The 17611-nt window shown below is 63.3% G+C and overlaps 1 protein-coding gene across 1 annotated transcript in view; it reads left to right on the top strand.

The window, feature by feature from the left end:
* SMG6 (SMG6 nonsense mediated mRNA decay factor) overlaps positions 1–17611 on the top strand; it is a 104912-nt gene that overhangs the window by 72824 nt on the left and 14477 nt on the right. Inside the window, 1 exon segment of the mRNA XM_035342863.1 lies at positions 16319–16495. Within this exon segment, the coding sequence (XP_035198754.1) occupies positions 16319–16495 (177 nt within the window).

Genomic DNA, 17611 nt, shown 5'->3' with positions numbered 1-17611 from the left:
GGGCAGGGCTTGGCACCGCCTTCATCCCGCTCGTTCTCCCGCGCAGCGACGCGGCGGAGGAACCCGAAGGCTTGTTGATTTAAAAACATGTATATTTAGCAGCAGAGTGTAAACTTCCTGCCCAGGCTGGGGTTGGATTCTTGACTGTGTTTGAGTTTCCAGCTTTCGTTTCCTTTGCCCTCATACTTAACATTGCGTATCTCCCGGAGCGTGCCCCAGCCCTTAACCCTCCCTCTCCCCGCGTTTCCCTCTCGTCGTGGCACAGCGGCTCCAGTTTCTGCAGGGAGCGGCGCATCCCCGGAGCCCGTGGGGGTCCCCTCCGTCCCTCGGGAGCTGCCCTCAGACCCCAGCCCGTGGCAGACCTGAGCTGGGGACAGAAGTGGCAGCTGCCATCTCTCGGAAGAAGACAAGCTCCTCCGTCGCTGCTTGAAATCCTGCGGGGCTTTTTCCTCTTGGTGACTCACGGGAAACAAGAGACTGGCCACTTCCAGGAGGGGTAAAGCTCTCCATCACCCGAACCTTCCCCCTCTTCTAGCGCTGCGTGCCCTCCCTGACAGCTCCCGCCCTTTACAGCCCCTCTCCCGGGGACAGAGATCATTCATTCCCCCCGGGGCTGGGACCGTTGTGTGCGATCCTGCCTGGCCTTTGAAACGGGTCCTCAACAAACCTGGGCCAGCAGCGAGCTCCTCCCCAGCCCTGTGATGTGCGGGCTGGGTTTTGAAGTGCGGGGCTGCTTCAGCTGTTCCCAGGAAGTCTGCGGGGGAACCGCGTTTGTACCGGGGAGGTGAAGTCCCCCCGTGTTTCTGGAGGGGATCTGCTCACCGGGCTCTTTGATGTCATCTCAGTTTTTTTGGACTTACATCAAAAAAAAAAAGAAAGAAAAAGAAATGTTTTGGCTCAGCCTGAAACGTGTGCACCTGAGCGAGATGACCTGTGGCTGTCCTGCTGCCGAAGGAAGGATCCCATGGGGGGTCTCTGGTCCCAAGAGCGGGATTCGGCCACCCACCCGCAGCCTGGCTCCCGCAGGTGTCTTGAGCAGGGTGGCAGAAGGGTTTTCTCTGGAAAAATGCCTCCTGAAGGCGGTCCTGCGACACGGCCCCGTCCCCGTGTGCCGCTCAGGGTGCTGCTGGTGGTTCCTCCCGTCCCACAGAGAAGTGGCCCCTCGGAGGGCCACGGGGTGAGCTGCGTGCTCGGCTTCCCGCATGCCAAGCTGAACAGCAGCTCCTTCTCCTCGTGTCTCTGGAGCCTGAGAAATCCTCACTTCCTTAGGGTGACTGGCCCCAAATGTCACTGCTTCGTGCCTGGTCCCCTCGCTCAGACCTCGTGGTCTTGTGTTTAATCAGCCTCTGCCCGGTGTCAGCAGCCTCCAGCAGGTCACACGTCCCCGTCTCGAGCTGCCCGCCCGCTCGACGTTCCCTTGCTCGCTGCGAGGTGTCCGGACGCGGCGTGGCACACGGCGCTGGGCAGAGGCGTCCGCTGCTGGGACCCCCGCAGCCAGGGAAGCCTCTGGCCCCCCCCCCCCCCCCGGTCCTCCTGCTGGGGGCGAGATTTTGAGCCCAGAGTCTGAAGTTTTGAGCCCTTATTCCCGAGCTCAGAGAGGGGAGGAGGGACGAGGTTCGTGGCAGTTTGGCGCCCCGAAGCAGGGACAATGCCCATGCACCGCGCTGTGCCAGCCCCGCCAGGGAGCTGGAGGGGGTGCAGGGGGCGAGGACAGGGAGAAGTGGGGCTCAGCAAGGGGCCAGCCCCGCGTGGCACTGCACCGCCACGGTCCCTGAGCTCGAGCCCAGGGCTCTCAGCACTTTGGGTTCAGATGTGGCACCTTCTGCCCCTGTGGGGTTTTTCTGTGGTTTCCTGTAAGAGTTTTGTCAGCAGCAGCTGCTCCGTCCCTGTCCTTTTGCCCTTCTCTTTTTCTCGGCTTTGTTCGCGCACTTCTCCGCTTAAACCCTTCTGGTAGCTCTTAGCCAGGAACACGCCGCCTCGAGCCGTTTGAAATCCTCTCTCTGCTCTTCCTAGTTTTGAAGGCCGGCTGCCCGGACAGCCAGAGCAGGGAGCCCTGGGGGACAGGCTGCCAGGAGGAGGCCAACCTGGCGCAGAAATCGGCAGACGAGCACCGGGGGAACCACGGCAGAGCGGCTCTCATCCGGCTCGAAGCCGCGGCTCGCGGCGCGCTCGGCGTTTTGTTGCGGAGGCCACGAGCGAACGAGTTAACGATGATCCCAGATGGCTTCGGGAGCTTGCCTCCTGCCACCCCTTCCCGTTCCCCCAGGATCTCAGATGGTGGCGGGAGATGAAGTAAAATTCTCGGGTTTGTTGCAGAGTTCAGCGCTCTCCCGAAATCGTGCTGGAACTTGCGCGCGCTGCGCTGGCAGCTTCAAGGGGATGCTACCTGGTAATTAATTAGTTGTCAAGAGACAGCCCAGAGGTTCCAAGGCTTTATATTCTCGCTAATAGAAATTGCTGCTCTGATTACATTTTCCCCCCCTTGGCTGGAGGGCTGAGGGGCGCGGAGCTGCGGTGTCGGTGGGCAGCTGCAGCAGGCTGCCTGTCCTTCGCCGGGGCCGCGCTCAGCGTGCTCGCACACGCCGCGGCGAGCGGGAGCCTGGGGGGAGCCCAGGCTGAGCCCTGCCTTTGCCAGCCACTTCTGCTCACGTTTCTCATCCCTCACCTCACCCTGCCTTCGCAGGGGAACCCTGCCGCGCTTCCCCGGCTCCTCGGGGGTCTCTCGGTGTCATTGCCATCAGCCCTGCCGCCAGAGCCCCTCCGCACCCGAGCAGAGGTGCTTCGGTTTCTTCTCAGGGCCCTTTTTCTGGGCAAACTTAGAGAAATGTGCAGTGATCCCGAGAGCTTCTCTTGTCTTCTCTCCGTTTTATCTCTGTAGAAACGAGCAGGTTTAGGTCTCTTCTCACAGGCAGGAGAGTTACCGTGGAGCTGCAGGAGAGGTGCTGGGTTCTCGGGTCCTGTGTCAGGGCTCCTGCACACAAACTGCTCTGGCCCCGGGTTATCCAATCTTACATTTTCCTGCACTACTTTCAGTTTCCCCCCCCCCTTTTTGCCAAGATTATTTGCTACCAACTCCCTGTTCTCCCTCTCCCCTCCTCTGGCCGTGCTCCCCAGCAGCCCCAGCAGCCTGACCCCGTGAGCAGCTCTCACGTTCAGCATCCCTGCAGCCGAACCCCGCTCCAGACCCTCCCTTCTCACGTCTCCGCTCAGCACCAGCACCCAGCGCTGTGGGGCACGTCGCCCTGCTCCCTCTGCGGCAGGACACGGTCGTTTTTGACGCATCTTTTTTGATGATTTTGACGCATGAGGTTGGTCTCGGTGATCTTGAAGGTCTCTTCCAGCCTAGACTATTCTGTGATTCTGTGATCTCCGTCAGCATCATGCCGAAAATCAAACCTTCGTGCGGCCGCAGGGCTTGCCTCCCCGGGAACGAGCCTGGAGGTCTGGAGACCTCCAGGAGGTGCCGGTGGCTACCAGCTGTAGCGAGCAGGTCGGCTGCCAGGAGCAGAGCTCCCCACCGATGCACTGCTCTGCCTCAGCCCAGCGAGGAGCTCGGCACGGAGCTCGTCCCCACGTGTCCAGGAGAGACTCCAGCTCGCTGCCTCCCTGGGCTGACGCACCAGGGCTGGGTGCAGCAAAGCCAGCGGGGAGCAGCAGCACAGCTCTTCTCCTGCCAAATGCGCGCTGCAGGGAGGAACCCGTGGCCAGGAGGGCTGTGGTAGCCTCTCCGCTACCTCGGGGAGCGGCTCTGCCCCGGCTGATCCCAGGAAACATCCCCGTGGCTGCTGTAAATACGGCTGCTCCGCCGGATGCTCTCACGCCGGCGGTGCCTTCCCTTCCCTTCCCACCCCCGGGGAGCCGGCACCCACCTGGCGAGGCCGCGTTGGCGGCCATGTGGTCCCTTCTCTTGGTGTTTAGTTAAGCGTGGGAGGGCTCGGCGCTGAAACTCGCGGAGCCTTTAAGCTATTGTGGGTGCTGATCCGGCCCCGTCCTACAGGCCCCGTCCCGAACACAGGCGCTCAGGGTGCTGTTCTGTAATAGCCGGGGGGGGGGAGAGGCTTCTGGTGGTGGGAAGGAGCAGCCTGGAGAGGACATACCGGGACGCAGCAGATGGAGACAAAGGCATTCGGAAGGCAGGAAGTGGTGAAAACGAGGGCACGAGGCGACGAGGCGGAGGGCAGATGTGCGGGCGAGAGCGGGGCTGTGGGAGCCCAGCAGCTCAAGGGGCTCGGCAAAAGCGACCGGGACGGCAGCAGGGACAATGCCCCGGGGTGGCACGGAAGCCACCGGTGGTGGCAGGGTGTGGGTGAAGAGCAGGGCACCCCGGTGCTTGGACAGGAGCTGGTTGTTGTGGGCGACAAGGCGAGGGTTCAGCCAGCTGGGGGGAAAGTCCCCGAGATGTGACAGCCCCGGGGAGGGGCGAGCGGAGGAGACGGAGGCGCCACACAGGGGCAGGGTGGCACAGGGCTGGTGAAAGCCCAGCATTTCGTCAGCTTGAAGCTGGGGACGTGCTTGAGGGAGAGCTCGGGAAGGGAGGAAGGAGGAGAGGCACGCCGCTGCCCCGCGGCTTGGTGTGAGCCACCGGGGCAGGTCGGGAGGCTGTTCCCAGCCGCGTTCCGTGCTGCTGGCTCCCTCCTGGCTTGGCTTTTCCAGCATCTGATGTGACTCGCTGTTTGTTTGCTTGCGATGAGTTCAGTTGTTTTCTATTTTAGCTTGTGTGACCCCGAGAGCCCGGGCTGGGGCAGGCAGGCACCGTTTGAAAGCCGCCACTTGGCGGCAACAACTGTTCGAGTCGCGGAGCAGCACCCATCTAACCCCTCTTTTCACACACTCGGAGCTTCCCAAACATTAACCTTCGGATTAAAATTTTCCATGCTTGGTCTCTCCCCAGATGTGATGTCTGAGCTTTGGTTTGGGTTCATGTTTTTCGTGTTTGCTGGGTTTGTGTTATGGGAGAATGAAAGAAATACTTTTCCCATTTGAAAAGAAATAAATATATCGCCTCCAATATTTTTTTTATTATTATTATTTTGGGGATTCACCAGAAACGGTTGGAGTTTGAGGCGTGGAGCTGCAAATCGTTACCTCGGCTGCCGTGAGCTCACGTGGCGGGCACGCGGGGAGGTGTCGCGGCCCCAGGTGCGCGGTGCCGCCGGCACGGCCCCGGCTCCGCGGCAGAGCCAGGAGAGCCCCGCTGTGAGCCCGGCTGAGTAACTGCAGATCTGAAAGGGGAGGGCGGCTGCTTTTTGGTTTTTTAGCAAAAAAAAAAAAAAAAAAAAAAGAGCTGTTTTTCAGGCTCCACGCGCGGGATCACGGAGCGCGGGGCTCGCTCGCTGCCGTCCCGCGCGGGGAGCCTCGTGGCACGCGTCCTGCTGCTCGCAGCGCTGCGCCCGCAGCGGGAGCTCGGCCTTGTTCCTCTGCTGCGCCTTTCATCCCCAAACCGACCTCTCCGGCCCCGCTGCCGACACCTCCTCGCGAGCTTTAGGGCTACCTCGGAGCCGCTGGAGCGCTCGGCGTTTCCCTGCGTTACTTGTTTCTGGCCGAGCAGCACCCCTCGTCTCCTCTCCAAGTCTGCGCGCTGCTCATCGGGTGGGGACCTGCTCTGTTCACACCAGTGCTTGTAATGTCTGGCCTGCGGCTCTGCCAGAGGCCAAAATTGGCTCTCCGTGCACGGCTGGATCGCGAGGACAGTGCTAGATGGAGGGTGGAGTGAGCGAATACCCCTCTCTTCCTACTGTGCTTTCAGGAAATGTCTCTAGCGCAGCTGTAAGTGTGAATGAAGTCAAAAGAATGGATCGGTGCCCCCGCTCCAGCCCACCCCACTCGTCGGGGCCCATCCAGAGTCCCCACCCTATTGTTCTGGTTCAGCTCCTCCGTTTCAGGGCAGGGGCCCTGCTCTGCGCTCAGCATCCCAGTCCCGGGAGGAGGAGCTCTGGAGAAAACAAAGACGCAGCGAACGGTTCCCCTCTCGCAGCCGCGCTCCCAGCCCCTCGCTCCCTTCCCTAGGTGTGTTTGCAGCCGGCTGCAAGCGAGCTCCTGGGAGCCTCGGCCGTGAACCGCGTGCCAAAAGAGCCGAGCGTTCGCTATAAGAAGCGGCGCTGGGCTCGCTGCTCGTCCTTAGGGTTCGGGCAGGATCCACGAGGGCCGGAGCTCGGCTCCGCGCGTGGAGTTTCCTCCGGTGGGCTCGCTCGGAGCAGCCCCTCGGCGAAGAGGACGTGGGCGCTCGGGCACCCAGCTCCTCCTAACGTCACCGGGAGTCCCCTAAGTGGCAGCATTTCCCCGTAAAGCAAAGCACCGAGGCGCCTGTCCCTCCCCGGAGTGCCTGCTGGCAGCGGTGCGAGCCGCTCCCCGCCCTGCCCGGCCCGCTGGGAGCGCGCTGCCGGTGTGGTTCTTGCGGCGGGTGGAGGTGCCAGCACTGCCAGCACCGCTGGGGCTGCGGTGTCGCAGCCGACCGAGCTGCGGTGGCATTGTGCTGGTGTCAGTGCGTCGCCTCCCGTCTCCACACCCTCTCTTTTCAAGGGAATTCGGCTGCAGCCCGGCCGAGCAGTCGGAGGAGCTCCTCCCTGCGGGCGGCAGCACGCCGGGCTGCCCCCCGGCCCCGCGAGCTGCCCCTTCCCGTGGCTTTCCCCTGCTCGTTATTTCAACAAAAAGTTGCTTTTCTCACAGTCGCCAAAGCCGCTTCTCGTTCGGGGGGAGCCAGAGTGCCCCGAGCTCCCCAGCAGTGCCTGGGGACCACACCGTGAGCGGCGCAGCCTGGAGCGGGCAGCGTCCTGCCTGGCTCCTGGCTCGTGGAGAGGAGCTTTCCCATCCCCGTCCCGCTGCTCGGGCTCAGGTAGCCGGTTCCTCCGACGTGCCCCGGGCACACGATTGCCCTGTGGCTCCCAGAGGAGGATGGCAGGACGTGTGTCCCGGCTGGGGAGAGCCCCCCGAGCGCTGCCATGGCTCGGGGCCCCTGGGGGTTACAAGCCCCTGGGGGTTACTCGGCGTTCAAAAGTTCCCCTAGAATCAGCGAGGCAAGCGTGCAGTTTGCGTCCTAGACGTGAAAAGTCCGAAGGAAACGAAACAACGCGCAGCCTGGTGGAATAACACGTTCATTTGGATTCGGGGCTGCCTCATCCCCCAGCTCTGCCACGTGCCCGGCTCCGAGCTCGGGCATCCTCGGCCCTCTGCGCCCTCATCCAGCACAAGAAAGGCAGCGCCCAGTTCCCTTGTTTCAGGGTGCTGGGAGAGCCCTCGTGGTGCTTCTTCGGCTGTGTTTGGCTGAACGGCCTTTCCTCTCTTCGGCACCGTCCAGCCGCCGAGACGTAACCACTCTGACCAGTTTCCCTAGAGCGGGATCCCAGTTCAGCAGGTCTGGATCGTGACCCTCTGAGAATTGCTCGCCTTGGAGGAAGTGAAAACCCCGGCGGGCAGGCAGCGAGCAGCAGCCAGGTGGGAGCTGGGCAGCTCGAGGGGGTTCGAGCGGTTCTCGTTAAAGCAGCCTCCCGCAGGCTCCGAAATCCCGCGTTTCCTGAAAGAAGGGGAGAAAATTCCAGAGGCTTTCATCCCGGTTCAAATATCAGCCGGGGCAAGGAGCTGTGGAAGTGGCAGTGGGGTCTCGGGTGACATTCTCTGAAAAGCAAAGGGAACGGAGCGCGGGGACGGCTCAGCCTGTGCCCTCGGCCTCCGCACCTCTCCGTGCCTGTGCCGAGCACCAGAGGCCAGAGAGGGCGAGTTGTGGGGTCTGCCCGAGGAGCCCCTCCGCTTCTGAAGCCTTTGGCACCTCCGCGAGATGTTTAAATGACAGACAGACATACAGGGATCTGTAAATCCTCCTTTGGTGCCAACTAAACCACAAAGAAGATAGAGCATTTGTGGTCCAAGGAAGTTTAAATATTTGTGGTCAAACTTAAAATTCGACATAAAACTCTCATCTGCAGTGGAAGGCGTCCAGGAACTGCATGGAGAACGTATAAGCTGTGTAAACTCACAGAAACGGCTTCCCGGCCAGCTCTGCCAGGACGAGGCAGAATATTCCAGCTCTCACCTCGCCTCTCCTTCACGCCGCCGAGGTCAGACGGCAGGTTCGTGCGGGGCTTGTACCGCCCTGGGGGGGGGGGAAATCCACCGTGCCCTGGGGGTCGCGGGCTAATGGGATGTTTTCCTCGCTGCCCATAGGGGCGAGAGGTGGGTGATGCAGCCGGGGAAGGTGGGTGATGGAAGGGTTTGTCTCTTTGCACGCTGTTTTTTTTTTGGTTCTCGTTGCACAACAGCCCCTGCTCCTGCGCTCTGCCTCGTAACCCTTCCACCACCCCACTTCCCACCTCCTCTGCTACCCCCCCCGGCCACGGGGGTTCTGTCCCGTGGGACAGGAATCACCGAGCTGTGGGTCAAATCACGGGGCAGTCGTCTCCGGGGGGGGGAAGTCCTTGCGAAATTGCTCGTGGTACCGGCGAGAGCGCACCGCCCGCTCCGTCCCGCCTCGGTGCACGACGCCTCCGTCGGCACAGAGAGGAGCGAGGGCGGCTGCGGGCTCCCGGGGGGGAGGCTGTGCTGCACCTCCCCGTGCCGGGACAGCCCAGCTGCTGGGCAGGGACGTCAGGGCATCCTCCGGGCTCGGGAGGTGCCTTCTGAAGCGGAGAGGTTTCAGCAGCTCCCCTCCCTCAGCCGTGCACGACGCGTTTTTCCGCGTACCCTGGAAAAGGGCTCTCGGAGGGCACCGTTGAGGTGTGCAGTCTCGATGTTGGCCTGAGCGTTCGTCAGCCTCGTTTCCCAAATGCCAGGAGAGCTGGATTTTAGTTCTGGAGAGGGGACAGCTCTCTGGTCCCAGCGTGGCCCCACGAGCAGAGGTACCCGGGAAGCGCCAGGGGCAGAGGCGAGGGGACAGACGGCAGCCGCAGAGGAAGGGCAGCGCGTGGCTGCGCGGAGCGGAGCAATCCCCTTTCCCTTACTAAGCAATCCTCCCTTCCTCCACCGAAGAGCCTGCTAACCACTTTCTTATCTTTCTTAACTCTGCAAAACAATCTCTGGCAAGGCAGGCATCCTCCGAAATGGCAGAGGAAATAAATTCTCCCAGTCCCTGAAAAGGAAAAGATCGGAGGCTGTTGCAGCAGGGAGAGCAGCCCCTGCTCTGAGCGCGCCCATGGTGGTGCCGCGTTGGCTTCAGTGAGGCCACGGATCTCGCCTTCCTCCCTCCCCAGCCTGGGACCATGGTTTGGGGGCAGATTTCCAGGGGCTTGGCTTCCCCGGATAGTGTTTTCTGTAGGATCTGCAAGGGAGGAGCAGAGTGGGCTCCCTCAGACTTGTCTTGGCACCGCTCTGCTTGAATTTTTCTCCTTTTCCCCCGGGAAGCCGGGGGATGTGCTGGGGGCTGGGGGTGCTGGCTGTAACAGGGAGTCCCTGGCTGTCACTTGCAGTTTCTCCTGGACTTGCCTGCCTCTTCCACAGGCCTGCTTGCAAGCTTGGGATTTTGCAGTCCCTCGCTCTCCTGCCTGGCGGCTGAAACGTGGGGTCCTGTGCCCAAGGAGGGCAGAAATGCCCCAGGTGATCCACAGCCCAGGGGGAGCGGTGCTGTGCAGGGGCAGCTCGGCTGCAGGAGCGCTTTCTGCCATGGAAATCCCTGCAGCCTTCTACCAGAGGCAGCACCCTGCGAGGCAGGGAAGCTCACAGCCCTCGCTGTGCTGCTGGAGCACAAGGAGATCCCAGCCAGGAGCCACGCTCGCCAACTGGACAAAGCCCTGCATCACTCCAGAGACCTTCTGTACCCCCATCGTCTTCCCGGGGACGTTTCCCCCGGGCTGAAGTCGTGCTCCTCTCTCGGTTTGCCACCACCCAGTGGGAACAGACCGGTGGGGTTGCCCTCAACGTGTCCGCCACCCAGCTGCGGGCTGTCCCCGTGCCGCGAGCGCCGCTGCTCCCTGGAGAGGAGCTGGCGAGAGGAGCGGACAAAACGATTCCTCAGCGCGTTAACAGGTGAATAAAACATCAGGGCGAGTCTGTCCAAACGTCAGGCAAAGCCAAAAGCTGGGTTTGGAAGCCATCAGAAACTTTCCTCTGTGGAGCTGGGAAGCTCCTCACGCTTCGGAGCAGCAGCCGGTGCCTGTGGCCGTCCCAGCCAGCGCTCCGGTCACCCCGGGCACGGGAGCACGGGGCTGGATGACGGCTTTCCAGCCAGAGCAGCTGCTTTGGTGCTGACTTTTCCGGCAGGAACTGCTGGTGACGAGGTCCTGCAGTACCCTCGGGTGTGTTTTGGGGTGCACAGCTTTCCCCAACCCCATGGCAAGACGGGACCAAGGAGGGAAGATTGGAGAGGAGCCGGGAGAGGTGCTGTAGGGCGGTGCCAGGCTGTGCCATGGCACGAAGGGTTTGAGGGGCGCAGAGCAGGAGCTGTGGCAGTGCGGGTGTCCCGGTTGGAGTTTTCTCTTTTTTTTTTTTTCTGGCCTAGATGAAGACAAATTCCATCTGTGTTCCTGCCCCACAACCACTAGGTACCAGTCAGGGGGAGAAAACTGGCCCCTGGCAGACGTGCAGCTCTGGGGAGCGCTGCTGGCTTGGCACCCCCGTGCACGGCTCCCCTCCTCTGGTTGCTGAGAGCAGGCTCCAATCCCCAGCTGTGCCCGCAGCTTCCCAACGTCCCTGTTGGGTCTCCTTCATCTCCTTCATCTCCTTCATCTGCTACAGCTGCCAAGTACCAGCACCTGGGTGCAGTTTGAGGACATGGCAGCAATCTGTGTGGCCTCCTCTGGCCATAACTGATCTCTGGCACCAAAGGTTGGATACCTCAGCCCAGATCTATCCTCTCCCCAGAGTTGCACCTTCGTATCATCCACGCTTCTTCTCTGCATCTCTGCCTGGCAAAAGCAAGGCCGGTCTTAGCCCAGCAAACCCTCCTGATGGGCACTTGGCCCCTTTTTCCCTGCAGCTTTCCAGGGCTGGAAAGATGGAAGCGCTCACCAGGCTGAGAGCTCAGCTGCTCCCTTGACTCCCCTGAGACCGCGCGGTGGCTGGAGCTGTGCTGCGCAAGGCAGGGCTGCTGGGAGAGGGATTTGGCCAGGCTGCGGTCTGGGCTTTCTCTTCGAGGAGCCACTGCTTTGCAAAAAAAAGCCCTTCTCCAGCAACGGTGATGGGAAGGAGCATCCAGAAAGGTACCTCCGAGCTTCTCCATCCTCCCCGGGCACCTTGCGAAGCGCCTCGCTGCCGCGCTGGGGCGGGATGGCAGCGCCGTGGCTGTGCTCCCAGGTCGTGCACCGCGGTGTGCACATGGGAGCTGCGTCCTCCGAGCCTGCTTGCGGGGTTAGGCAACGTCAGAAGTGTCTCTGAGAGAAGCTGTGGCTGAAGTCAGCCCTCAGCTGCAGAAACCAGGGTTGTGAACCAGCTGTGAGCGCTTCTGCCCAGCCGTGGCAGATGCTTTTGGTCCTACCCAGGTGGCCAAACCCCTGCAGCCTGAGTCTGGGGCTGGGCAGGGCGAGGGACTCCTCGGCCACGGCCCGGCAGTGGAACAAGCCCAGAGACGCAGGGCTGGGATAAGCCGGGGTTAAACCCAGCCCAGCTTTCACATGGGACGGTGAGCAGCGAACCCAGCAGGGATGGCAGCAGACCCAGCTCTACCCTTCGAGCTCCTGCAGCTCGTTCTGCTGCCCTCCGGGGAGCAGGAGAAGGAGGCTCAGGGCGTTGGGAGGCATTTAGCCCCAGCCTCGGGCGGTTCAGCAGCAGCACTGCAGGTGTTTCGCCTGGCTCGTGCAGACACCGCGTGGTTTGGGCAGTTCGGGGCTCACTCGGTTTAAGCACAGAGCAGCTGCCTCGCTCCCCCCAAGCTGCGTTTAAGGCAATGTGGCAAAAAAAGCAGCGTTATCCCCACGCTGGGTCGTGCTTGAGCTTGGCTCCGATTCCCGGCCCTGTCCCATTCCCAGCTCGGAATCGGGGATGGGATCTCTCTGTGCTATGACTCAAGCTCCTCGTGTCCCTTTCCCCTCCTGACTCCAGCTGCGGGGACGTGCTCGTGTCTCCCCCTCGCACACAGCAGTGCCGAGCCGGGGGTGGCAGCGCGGCCTCCGAGCAAAAACCCTTCTCCAGCGCCGCTTCCTCCGGTGTGTTTGAGTCGAAATTTCCACCGAGAGAAGCTGCCGGCGTGCCTCACAGCATGCGGGACGGGGGCAGCCCTCCGTGGCCCAAGTCAGCCCCTCCTGGAGGTGGCGGGTCCCCCGGCCGAGCGCGACTCCCCGGGCCAGCTGGCTCGGCCGCCGCGGGCTCCTCGGAGCAGCCCAAGGAGGCTGCATTCCTGCCTCGCAGTTATTTGCTCTTTAGGACGCTGCGTAAAATTAACAAGTTGTAAAAGCTGATTGAAGGCGGCGGCGGGCGCGACAGCCATTCGCCCGGCTGCAGGGAGGTGCTGAGCCGCGGGGACGGCCGCTGCGGGCGCCGGAGGTGACAGGGCGACCCTCCTCTGACCCATGGCGAGCTGCTTTGTGGCAGTGCCACCCTGCCGGCCCCAGGTGCTTTTGTCCCCCGGGCACGGTGCTGGGACCGAATCCCTTCCCTCCCCTCGAATCCCAGCAGGACACGCGCTGCGTCTCCTCCACGCCACCCCCTGCGTCAGCACCAGCTCTGGCTTCATCTTGTTAAACAGCATCGGGGCAGGCTTTCCCTTCAGCGTGCTTTATCTGGAGGGGGGCAAAAATAGAGGGGATCATCCCCCGAGCTGGGGGGGGAGGCCCCGTGCCCTGCTGGGGACACCGGTCCCGGCCTCGCCAAGGTCCGCCGGCGGCAGCGAGCGCGTCCCGATAGCGCTGGAACCGCAAAGCGGCGCTGAAAACGCGGCAGCTGGTGCAGCTAATGTGCAGCCCAGTGGGTCTTCGCAGGCAGTTCGGGTGTGTTAATGTGTGTCCCGCTGTGTCCCAGGCAATGATTAGGATGTTAATGTACGACCTAGGACTTGGCAGCGCTAACGAGCCTCCTCCTCGGCGTGCCCTCGCCGCCACCAGTCCTCTGTGGGTGGCTGGCGCTGCGCTGGCGGTTAGCGGGGTCTGATCCAGGGCTAGATTAGAAACCTCTCATCTCTGGGGCCGGCCCGATGAGATCAAGGCTCGCAAGCGGGGCCGCTGCAGCCCGAGCCACCCCGCGAGGTCCCACGCGTCCCCGCGAGGCACGGCGGCAGCCGGGGGTTCCGCCATCGCTGCCCGGGTCACTCGCACCGCAGGGGAACTGAGCCTGGGTCACATACGAGGGCACCAGACCACTTCAGCAATTCTCAGTTTCAGTTTTCCTTTGCGAGCGGCTGCGTGCGTGTCAGGCCTATTTTAATACCCGGCGACGACTCGAAGCCAGGCTTTCGGTTCCTGCTGTCTCGCTGCACGCTCGCAGGGGGAAGGGCGCGCGGGGCGGCTCCGTTCCCCCGCCGCGCCGGGGTGTCCGCGCCTGCATCCCCCAACGCATCGGCACGATTTCATTTCACACTCAACCTTGCCTTTTGGGAGGGCAGGCATGGATCCTGGAGCCCCAGCACCTCTGCTGCTCTCCGGGCTGGTAGCGAAGAGCAGCCCCGCGAGCCTCCGGCACCTCCGCGGCCGTCCCCGTGGCCCCGGGCATGCCGCCGCTGCTGCGGGCACTGGCGTTCCCACCCCGAAACGGGAAGTTTCTGACTTGCGGCTTGCCGCGTGTCACGCGAGGCTCCAAGCTGCCACTCCTGAGACCCGGGTGCCGGGCACAGGTCACTCGTTTCCCAGCACCTCGAGGCCGGGCAGCCCCGCGCCGCGGCCGGCCTGGCTCCGGGAGCGCCTCTGGCACGGCCTCGGCAGGCAGGGCGCAGGCCCCGGGCTGCACGTGACGGGGATGTGCGGAGCTCGTTCCCTGTTTTTCATTCATGTGGGCTGGAAAAATGTGTTCATGAGACAAGTTACTGTGGCATTATGTCATGGGCCTTCGGTTGGGCTCTTTTCTCCGCAGCAGATGAGCTGAATTTAAGCGCCGGGGCTGCGCCGGCTTGGCAGGCGCTCGGGAGTTTCCCGGTCCTTTTTCTTTTGCAGGGGAGGAAGAAATGAACCCACCTGCCCTCGTCCCCCCGGACCCAGCCATGGGTGACGGGGGCTTTTCTGGTGGCTCCCCGTCCAGGAGGCTCTGACAGCCGAGATTTCAGCCTGTGCTGTGCGGAGATGGCTGCGGGGCAGCGGTGCCAGCACCCGGCCCTGCAGGCAGAGGTGCTACGGGAAAACCTCCTGGGCCTTAAACTGGATGTGATTGCTTTTATTTCTGGAGAAATCCCTCGGGAACGGCGTCAGGCCGGGGTGCCCGTCCCCTCCCCACCTAGCCAGCCTCTCCTGCACCCCCGTCCCCCGCTGCTGCTGTCGGGCACAGACTGCTCGCAGCCCCGCTGCTGCCACGGGCAGGTCCCCGCGGCGGTGCCTGCGGTGCCAGAGCCCTGCCCCGCTTCCAGGCTCGTGCAGCAGCCCGGGCACAAGGGAACTGCACGTACCAGGGCTGGAAAATCCCCGGGCTGAGCTGCCACGGGTGGGTCAGGCCGGGTGCTGTGCACGGGCCCGGCAGCGTTAGCCCGTTGAGCTGCGGGTGAACCAGGCCAGGAGGTTTCCACCACTTCCCCCGGGTCGCTGCGGCCGGCAGCTCTCGCAGGGGGATGTTTCCCGTGATGGCCATCCCCACTCCGCTCTCGTTCGCTTTCCTTCTGACTTTCCCCTTCGCACAATCGTTCCTAAAGGAGAGCCAGGATGGGAACGTTCCTTCTGGGCTGCTCGCCGGGCTTGCTCCAGGCTGGACGTCCCGAGCAGCCAAGGACCCGTCCAGAAGGAGACGCCCAGCCCCATTCCCAGGGCTGCTGAGCCCGCATCGCCCTGTCCTTTGCTCTTTGCCCCTCTCCATCCCACAGGGCACCCTTTTGAGGAGCAGAGGCGGTGGTTACGGGTCCCTCGCTCCCTGAGATACGCCTGCATTGCAGTCACCCTGCGCCTCACCCCTCTCGGCAGCAGCGCCTGCCTCCCGAGGGGAGAAAGGGGCAGCTCCTTCCCCTCCCTCCCCCCAAATCAGCGAGGTTTGGGGGTGCTCAGGGCCCGAGGGGGGACACCCTCAAGCAGCGCCGTCTCCGGCTGCCCTCACGTAAGGGTGCCTCGCGCGCGGGCGGCAGCCCGGGGTGGGAGGTTGCAGGTCGGAGCAGGGTCAGGTTTTTGACACGCACTGCAGCGACACGGCGGTTAAAATTAGCCCGCAGAGAGGAAACTGGCAGCGTTGTGGAAGAGCAGAAGTTTCCTCTCACGGCAGCCTGGTGCAGCGGGGCCGCGCTGCGTGCCGCTGCCAGCCCCCTGCTCGCTGCCACCCGGCCCCGTCCATGTCCCCGTCCGCGTCCCCTGTCCGTGCCCGGTGCTGCCAGCACCCAGTGGGTGCCTGGTGCAGGGCAGGCAGCGATCCTCGTGCCGTGTCCTGGCTCTCCCAGCCCGGGAGGCAGCGGGGACCTTTTGGGGTGAGGTCTCAGAGCTCTGCTGCGGGTGGGCAGAGCGGAACCGGAGCGGTTTTGGGGGGGCAGGAGGAACTCGGGCACGAACGGGGACTCGGTCTCCGGAGCGGGTGGTGCTTTTAGCCCCCCGTTTGCTGCCTTTCTCTGTGCCGTTGCTGCTTCTCCCCATCGCTGACACCGCTCGGAGGGAAGCTCCGGAGGGGAAAGCTGCAGGTGCGGAGCCCCGCGGCCATCGGGATCCCGCTGGGGGCGCAGGCAGAGGCTGTGCAGGACAGGGGCCACGGAGGCACCGGGCTCCTGCGCTCTGGAAACTCCATTTGAGAGCCTCATAAAGGGATAATTACCTGGGCTATTGAGTTTCCTTCTGGCCAGATCCAGCCCAGCCTCCCTGACAAGGGCTCCCCAGTTGGTCCACGGGACCGGCCCCGCGGGACGGGGTCGGGCTGGAGCTGGGGATGGGGGGTCTGGCCTTGGTGACGTGCTCTCGCACCTGCATCCCCCCCAGCCCCTCTGCTTTCGGGGGGGGGGGGGGAATTCTGGCGACAGAGCCGACACCAAACAGCCCGGAGCAGCCACATCCCTCAGCCCTCACGCTGCAGCAGGACTTTCCCCGTCCCAACGGGGTCGGGCAGGGGCTGGTGGCTCCAGGTTGCGTGCAGAGGGCAGGGCAGCGCCCGACGACCTCGTGCTCATTTTCCCCCGGGGACGCTGAGATGGTGGCTTGGGTAAATCCCTTCCTTCCCCCGTCTGAAAGCCAGAGGGGAACCCCGCACGTCCCCGCGGTGCCCTGCAGCCCCGATCGTCTCCCTGCCGCCCGCCTCCCCTTTGCACTGACTTTGTTTTCCTTTCCCCCTCCCCAACCCCCTCGCCCTCACCCCGTAGGTTATTGCAGCCGACTGCAAGAGGGTCACAGTTCTGAAGTATTTCCTGGAAGCCCTTTGTGGACAAGAAGAGCCTTTGCTGGCATTCAAGGGTGGAAAATATGTGTCAGTGGCACCCGTCCCAGACGCCATGGGAAAGGAAATGGGAAGCCAAGAGGGAAAACAACTGGAAGATCAGGTACCGTGCGGGAAGAGCGCGCCTCGGTGAAGGAAGAATCACCCCTGTGGGGCCCAGCCCCTGCCTGCCCTGCAGCTCCCGCTATTTATAGCTGCCGGGGCTGCGTTTTATGGGGGGAGCGGGGGGGGGGGGTGGAGAGCAAGCAGTGCACGGCCCCGGTCTCCTGAGTGTGCTTTGCTCGTGCCCTTTCCTGCCAGCCCAGCCCACGTGCCTCTATCTCGCACGGCGCTATGAGTTCCAGATGCTGCCTTTTAATTCGGGGTTGGGGGGGGGGGGGGAACGGACATGGCGGGGGGGACACGGAGGTTTAAAACCGTGCAGCAAGGGGACCGGGGGGGTGCTGGGCGAGGGGGGTGTCAGGGTTCAGCCTCAGGACGGGGCTTCCAGCCGTGGGGCTGGTTGCGGCAGAGGCCTGAGCTCCAGCCTCCAGCACACGTACAGGAAGAGCTGACATTGGCGCCCCGTCCCTCCCCTGCCTCTCACATCCTGATGTGATTAAGGAATTCGCCTCTTGTTTTTCTGCCCTTGCTTGTTCCTGTAGGCCTCGCTTCGCTCCAGGCTCCGTTGTGTGTGTGTTTTAAGGGCTCTGCCAGCCGCTCTGCAGGTCGACTCTTTGCTTTGCTGTTTCATCTCGCACTTGGATGAAGCCGGGGAAACGGCGGAGAGGGGGCAGAGCCACCCGGCTCCCCGCGCCCCCGCTCCTCCGCACGGGGCCAGGGCGGGGGGGGGAAACCGCCCCTGCAGGCGCTGGGTGGTCACAAAATCAGTTTGTAGGGGTTGGAAGGGACCTCGAGAGATCATCGGGTGCATCCCCCAGATCATCGGGTCCAACCCTCAACCCCCACGGTCTGTGCCGTGCGTCCCCCCCCCCCCCGGACGGGCAGCCGGGGGGGCCCCCAGCAGCCGTGTGCTCAGCACCCTCCTCACCTCCCCACGTCCCTACAGATGGCTCCAGCTGAGCACAGGATGGATTTTAGCTGAGCACAGGATGGATTTTAGGTGTTGTTTTTTTTTGCCTAGGGCTCAAAGCAGCACCCTGGGTGGCAAGAGACTGCAAGGTGGGAGACCCAGCCCCCCGTCCTCTCCTGGAGGCTGTGGGGAGCGTTTCAGGCTGAC

This window comes from Oxyura jamaicensis, chromosome 19 (genome assembly GCF_011077185.1).
Source record: "Oxyura jamaicensis isolate SHBP4307 breed ruddy duck chromosome 19, BPBGC_Ojam_1.0, whole genome shotgun sequence".
Lineage (NCBI taxonomy): Eukaryota > Metazoa > Chordata > Aves > Anseriformes > Anatidae > Oxyura > Oxyura jamaicensis.
Note: the sequence above shows the minus strand (reverse complement) of the source record. Positions and strands in the feature narration are given on the sequence as shown.